Source organism: Nicotiana tabacum, chromosome 11, assembly GCF_000715075.1.
Source record: "Nicotiana tabacum cultivar K326 chromosome 11, ASM71507v2, whole genome shotgun sequence".
NCBI classification, from domain to species: domain Eukaryota; kingdom Viridiplantae; phylum Streptophyta; class Magnoliopsida; order Solanales; family Solanaceae; genus Nicotiana; species Nicotiana tabacum.
Genome location: NC_134090.1, coordinates 176,365,065 through 176,372,859, shown reverse-complemented (window position 1 = coordinate 176,372,859; position 7,795 = coordinate 176,365,065). Strand labels below are relative to the sequence as shown.

The 7,795-nt window shown below is 37.9% G+C and overlaps 1 protein-coding gene across 1 annotated transcript; it reads right to left on the bottom strand.

The window, feature by feature from the left end:
* Positions 1–629: 629 nt before the first annotated feature.
* On the bottom strand, positions 630–2,387 carry LOC142166146 (uncharacterized). Its single transcript, XM_075224573.1, has 3 exons — positions 2,053–2,387; positions 1,354–1,608; positions 630–1,275 (listed from the first exon to the last, which is right to left on the bottom strand). Exons 1-3 carry the CDS (start codon positions 2,385–2,387, stop codon positions 630–632), a joined length of 1,236 nt encoding a protein of 411 aa, XP_075080674.1.
* Positions 2,388–7,795: the final 5,408 nt, after the last annotated feature.

Here is a 7,795-nt window from a genome sequence, read left to right as displayed (position 1 = left end):
AGGGAAAAACTCTCTCCTTAAGCCAAGTGGCAGCATAAATAAAAGTCACATGACATAAGTAGTTAATATTTAGTTATTTAGTTAATAATTAGTTATTGGTTATTATTTTTAAATTTAAATATCTATAAATTAATAAAATAAAATATTTTATAATAAAAAACGAAAATTAAAAAAAAAAACTATCCATTCAAATTGGAGAGTAGTTTTAAGTTGGAGTTTTTAAATTTGGTCGAAAGAACAATTTATTTCAACCAGTTTTTCAATTTACATCACCTGTACTTTGGACTCTAGTATCAGGTCTCATGACTGAAACCAATAAACAAAAACCTATACAACCAAGGTTGCTTACTAAGATCCCATAACGCTTATGGGTCTTTTTCTTATCCTAGTTGCTATGAATTACAATTAGGATAACTATTTAGTGTACTCAATATTGGTGTCCATTTACATTTCTTCTGTCCTATTATGTGCACCTGCATGACAATGTCTTTTGCTCTATCTTTGACCTCTCTTCTCTGGTTTTGAAATCTTCTTTCATTTCGCTCCATCCAGATGTGATATACTACTGCTGCAAACACCACTCCTAGCAAAGTTTTCCTTGGATTTCTGTTGTTTACATTGGTAGTTAATCACTGCACCTCATCTTCCCAGTTTTCAACCTTTCTCTGGTAGCTTAACCATTCTAGCATTTCTGTCCATAAGCTCTGTGAATATGGACACTCGAAATACAAGTGATCATGTGTTTCTTCTATGTCACCTCCACACAGTACACAAGAGTGAGTCACCCGAATTCCCCACTTTGCTAGTTTGTCAACTGTGGCCAGCCTTCTTTGTATTGTCATCCATAAAATGAATTGCTGCTTTGGTAGTATTCCAGTCAACATGACTAGTGCTTTCCAGTGGACTTTGGGGTACCTTGGAGTAGCATGAAGATAAGCCTTCTGAATGCTGAATTTTCCATTCTGAACAAAGGATTCAATTGTTGGTATGTCATTAGCCCACCATTCTCTTGTTGTAAACAGTTTCCTTACTAGCCTGCTTTGGGACCTCATTGTATTGATATCATTCTGCTTTATATAGTGGCAGTGTATCCATCTAATCCAAGGCTTGTCTTTCTTTGCTATTATAGCCCAGAGGAGTTTAGTCAAAGCAGCTTTGTTCCATCTCTCATAATTGATAATGTTTAGACCCCCAACAACTTTTGGCTTACACAATGTTTCCCATGATATAGGAGCTCTGTGAGTATTTTCATGACTACCAGGCCACAAATAGTTCCTGCATATACCATTAACAAGTTTAATAACTTTCTTTGGAATAAGGAATACTTGAGCCTAGTAGGTCTGCATTTCAAACAGGACACTCTTAATGAGTTGTAGTCTTCCAGCATAGGACAAGAACTTTGATATCCAGCTTCTTATCCTCTCCACAGTCTTCTCAACTAATGGCATGCACTGTGGATAGTAATTTTCCTTGAGGACAAAGGGACTCCCAAGTATTTGAATGGGATGCTGCCTGCTGATAGCTGAAGTTCTGCTAACATTCTGTCTTTGAATTCCATAGGCACACCTGCTATATATAATGAGCTCTTTTCCAAGTTTTCTTGTAAACCTGAGACCTTGGAGAAGTGATCAAAAACTCAAATCATTAACTTCATTGATACCCCATCTGCTCTACAACACATCCGTAAGTCATCCGCAAAGCAGATGTGTATGACTTGCAGTTTAGCACATTTAGGATGAAAGTTAAAGTCTGGGTTCTGAGTCAGTGTCTTCAAAGATCTGTTAGGTACTCCATTGCTAATACAAACAAGTATGGGGACATAGGGTCCCCCTGCCTTAGCCCTTTTCTTGCTACAAATTTATCAGTTAGTCCACCATTAGTAGTAGAGTATAACTGACTGTAGATACACATTCCATGATTAGTGTTACCATCTTGTATGGTATCCCAAACTCAAGCAGTACTGCTTTTAAAAAACTCTATTCAACTGAATCATATGCTTTTCTGATGTCTACTTTGATCATACATCTAGGAGAGACTGCTTTTTTAGAGTACCCTTTAATCAATTCATGAACCATTATGACATTGTCAAGAATATTTCTCCCTTCTATGAAGGCAGACTGAGAAGGTCCAACCAATAGATCCACAACTAGTTTAAGCTTATTTGTCAGTATCTTAGCAATAATCTTGTACATTATTGAGCAACAGACAATAAGCCTAAACTCCTTCACATAGCTAGGATTTTTCACCTTCAGAATCAATGTAACAGTTGTGCAGTTAATTTCTTTCAATAGTCTGCCAGTTTGAAAGAATTGTTGTACTCCTTTTATGACCTCCTTTCCAATGATTGGCCAATATTCCTTAAAGAACTCAGCTGGGTATCCATCCATACATGGTGCCTTGTCATTAGGCAGATTCTTCACAATTTGACATATCTCCTCTATTGTTACTACTTGTAACAGTTGTTGCTGCAAGCAATGGTCTCGGCGCACGTTATACTAACGGACGCCGTCTGAGAATCAGCCATGGCGAGAAAGCGAGGACGACCTAAACGAGAACCTCTTGTGATGGTTGGCGAAGCTATCAGTGCAACTGTAAATGCAGACACCCTAGCTCAAGGAGTTACACAGCAAATAACAACACCAATTGGTAACCAATTTCAAGCTAACTCTCTGGAATTAGGATCTCCTAGTAACACTAAAGGACCGGCGAAAAGGATAGATCTCAGTGCTGTGCAAATGCATGTGTCGTCATCATCAGGTGAAGGCACTCTAATAACTGTTGTGGAGGTTATGAAGGAACAAACAATAGTGACTGAGCTAAAAACTAATGGAACAGTAGTAGCTGAGCAGATGGATGAGCTAAAGCCACAAGCAGCAGCACCGAAGAAAGAGAAAACATGGGCATTCTCTTTGCTGGAAACAGATCATCGGAAAATAGTATGGTCCTGTCCTACATACCACCGGAATTTGTAGATGGTAATATTGTTGTTAAAGTAGATGACGAAGAAATTGAGGAGCAGAATAAGAAATGGGAGTGTGCCCTAATTATTTATGTAATTGGGGATACACCAAGGTATAAATACATTAGTAATACTTGAAGTAGAGTGAGCATACCAGATCTGTACTTACATGACGACGGATATTACATAGCCAGATTTGACATTATTGGGGATCTGAAGGACATTCTCTATGGAGGTCCTTATATCATTAATGGGAGACCAATGATATTGAAGCAATGGACTCCTGATTTTGATATTAAGGCAGAGTTTCTGATGGAAATTCCTTTGTGGATTACTATACCAAATCTGCCTATGAGCTATTGGGGCAACAAGACTCTGAGCAAGCTAGCAAGTGCCATTGGAAAGCCACTGTTTACGGATGAATGTACTACTAAGCAGACTCGCATTTCATATGCTAGAATTCTGGTGGAAGCTAATGTGACAAACAGCTACCAACAGAATTGACAGTGCAAGAAACATCAGGGAAGAAGATTCAACTGCAGGTGGAGTATGAATGGAAGCCTCAATACTGCATAAATTGCATGAAGATAAGGCATGACTGTACTGTGGAGAAGAAAGTGAACAAAGAGGAGTAATATAGAGAAAGACAAAAACAGGGGAAAATTACCACAAGGTGGCAAGTTAAAGGACAGGGACAACAACAACAAGGAAACATAAACAAGGGAGCAATCAAACTTGTGAGGCAGGAGAATACAATCACTAGCAATGAAAATACTGAGAAGGCACAGGATACAAAGGATAAAGGAAAAGCAAAAGAAGTGCAGCAGGTAGAACAAAGTGAGGAATGGCCAGCTCTGACTAGCACAAGTGGCAGGACACTGGGCAATGCAGTAAAACCACAAAGAATAATTTTCAGGTATTGCAGCAGGAAGAGGGGCAAAGGGAGAAGACTAGGCCACCTGATCTGAGAGGTGGAATAACCAAACATCAATGACTTGGTTAATATGGAACATTAGGGGACTGAATAAGAGACATAAACAAAATAAAATAAAGTAGTATATAAAGGAAAAAACATTACAAGCTGGCTGGTTTAGTTGAAACAAAGGTGAAAGAGGACAAAGCACAGAAGGTGATCAATAGAATAGTACCTAATTGGAGCAGGATAACTAATTATGAACATGCTGTGAATGGCAGGGTGTGGATTATATGGGATGATCATATCTATACAATTCAACCTCTGGATAAGCATGACCAATTCATACATTGTTTGGTAACTGGGAAGAAAAATGGGATGTGCTACTACCTCACAGTAGTATATGGCCATAATGATTCAGATAAAAGAAGGAACTTATGGGAACAACTTAAAAGAATAGCTCAAAATATTACAGGACCTTGGCTTATTGGGGGTGACTTCAATGCTATCTTATATGCCTAAGATAGACTTTCAAAAGTACCTGTGAAAAGTACAGACATAAAGGAATTTGCTGAATGCTGTCATGACATTGGAGTTGCAGAATTGCCATGGAAAGGGGAATATTTCACATGGACTAATAAGCAGCAAGGAGATGATAGGGTATGGAGTTGGATTGATAGGGTATTTGGAAATGATATATGGATGATGAATTATAATCACTTAAATACAGTGTATGGAGAACCTTATATTTCTGATCATAACCCCATGTCCATCAATATAAGGTAAACACAGAAGTTTAACAAGAGTCCATTCAGGTTTTTTAATGTATGGGCTAATCATCCTGATTTTCTGATGATAATAAGAGAAGAGTGGAGTAATAACAAAGGAACAGGGGAGATGAAAAGCATATGGGCCAAGCTCAAGAGAATGAAAAGCAAATTTAGGCAACTAAATGAAGCTGAATTCAAAGGTGTAACTGGGAAGATAGAGGAAGCCAGACAAACCATCCAACACATACAAAAACAGTTGCAAAATAACTATAGTGATATGCTACAAGAACAGGAAAAGGATTGGTTGCAGAAACTGGAGACATGGTCAATGATAGAAGAGAGGATATTGCAGCAGAAATCAAGAGCAAACTAGATCAAACTGGGTGATGGTAACAATAAATACTTTACTGCAGTGATAAAAGAGAGACAACAGAGGAAATATCTTGATGAGCTGCAAACATTGGCAGGAAACATCATAACAGATCATGAAGCTATAAAAGGGGAGATAGTATCCTTCTACAAAAGTTTAATGGGTACTAGTGCACATGTCCTTCCAGCAGTAAATAAAATGGTGATGAGGAGAGGACCTACCTTAACAAAGCAGCAACAACAAGATTTGATAACTGAAGTGTCTTGTCAAGAGATAGAAGAAGCTTTGAAAGGGATAGGAAGTGATAAAGCACCAGGTATAGATGGGTACAATGCTGAATTTTATAAGAAAGCTTGGCCACTGATCAAAGATGAAGTGTGTGCTTCGGTGAAAGAATTTTTCCATACAGGGGTGATGTTTCCAGCAATCAATTGCACTACTATTACTTTGCTACCAAAGATCCCCAACCCACTGACTATTAGGGATTTTAGACCTATAGCCTGCTGCACTGTACTATACAAACTCATTTCAAAAGTCATAGCTGGTAGACTACAAAAGATCATGCCATATATCATTTCGGAAGCTCAAGCAGGTTTTATCCCAGGGAGGAAGATAGCAGATAACATCATACTTGCCCATGAACTTGTTAAGGCTTATAGCAGGAAGCATATATCTCCTAGATGTATGTTGAAGGTTGATATGATGAAAGCTTATGACTCAGTTGAGTGGGTGTATCTGAAACAATTGCTAGAGTATCTATGTTTTCCTACAAAATTCATCAATTGGGTGACAACATGTGTAACCTCTGTGAGTTATTCAATTATGATAAATGGGGAACTAACAAAGCCTTTTGAAGCTGCCAAAGGACTCAGACAGGGTGATCCTATATCACCATTCTTGTTTTCAATTGCAATGGAATATCTAAGTAGGCTGCTCAGAGGACTAAAACATAATAAAGAGTATAGGTATCATCCTAGATGTGGTAAGCTTGATATAACACACCTAAGCTTTGCAGATGATTTATTGATGTTTGCTAGAGGGGATTGCAAATTTGTCACTACTCTACATGCCTGCTTCATGCAATTCTCTGCTGCATCTGGACTGCTTGCTAATCCTATTAAGAGTGCAATCTATTTTAGAGGGGTTGAACAGGTTACTAAAAAGGAAATATTACAGAAGACTGAATACTCACTTGGGGAGTTACCTTTCAAATACTTAGGCATTCCCCTGGATACAAAGAAGATAACAGTTATGCAATGACAACCACTGATTTACAGAATAGTTGCAAGAATTTCATCTTGGACTGCTAGAAAGTATCTTATGCTAGTAGGGTACAGTTAGTCCAAACAGTCATTTTTGGGATTCAATCCTATTGGTCTCAAATATTCATTATCCCGGCTAAGGTGATGAGTCTGATTGAATCATATTGCAAAAGCTATATTTGGGCTGGTGCTAATACAATCACCAAGAGAACTTTGATAGCATGGGATAGAATGTGTTTACCTATATCTGCTGGAGGATATAATCTTCTGAACATTAGAATTTGGAATAGAGCTGCTATCAGTAAAGTCTATTGGGATTTGGCAAAGAAAAAAGATAAGATGTGGATGAAATGAATACATACTTGTCACACCTCCTTTTTGCGCGCCCTGGCCCCAAAGGGTTAAATGCGCGAGGGGAGTTTTTCCAATTTAAGTGACAATATTCGAAATGGGATTATTTATTTAATTCAGAGTCGCCACTTGGGAAAGGTTTGGCTTTTGGTGTCCCAAGTCACCGGTTTATCTTGAATCCCAAATCGAGGAAAAATATTCGACTTTTCCAAATGAAGTCTGCGAACCAGAAATTCTAAGTAAGGAATTCTGTTGACCCGAGGGAAGGTGTTAGGCACCCTCGAATCCCGTGGTTCTAGCACGGTCGCTTAAACTGTTATAATGGCTAAATATCTGATTTAAATACATGTTGTGACTTATGTGCTTTTCTTAAATTTTAAACCGCTTTTATTATCATTTATTTTTATAGAATTGCAACGTCGTAAAAATGCATCTCGGACCACGTCATAATCAATGCACCCGTAGTTGTTAACGCATTTCAACTCCGTTGAGATTTGAATTTGGGTCACATAAATGCGCACCCGAATTTAAGAATGTAATTTAATTAAACTGTGCCTAAAGAGTCTAACGTATTATTATCTTTGGGGAAGGCGGTGAGATTCACTAAACAGCCTATCCTGAATTCTAAATACTTGTTATGGTTATTTGTTGAGGGTCCCGCAATTTCGCATTTTTTATTTGGCGAGGCTCGTCTCTATTTTAGAAAGGGTATCCTAAAGTGGCTACATTTCTAATGCATTTGTCTCTAAAACTAGAAGGAAAGGTACATGCTAATTTAATTATATGCTTTGGCCTAACCTGGATTCTTATCAATTTCTGCTTAATTATTTACAAAGTGAAGAGACGTCATACCTTGTGAAACATGCGAGATTGCCCAAATGCTACACTTGTATCCAAACATTTCTTGAATTGAACTTAACTAGACTTATTTTAGGCTAGATTAAGGGAATTGAACACTAGGCATTATTGCTAATGGGGATTCGAACGTGCTTCTATATACTGCCTAGCGGGTCCTGATGAAAGAACTAAAGTAAATCAGAACATCATTGTGTAAGGTGGAAATATTCTATCCTATGCATGTCATTATAGTTAAACAGGAATCCGGTCAAAAATTCTATGTCAATTATCCATGCATTCTACATATTGTACATTACATCTTGTACTAACAAA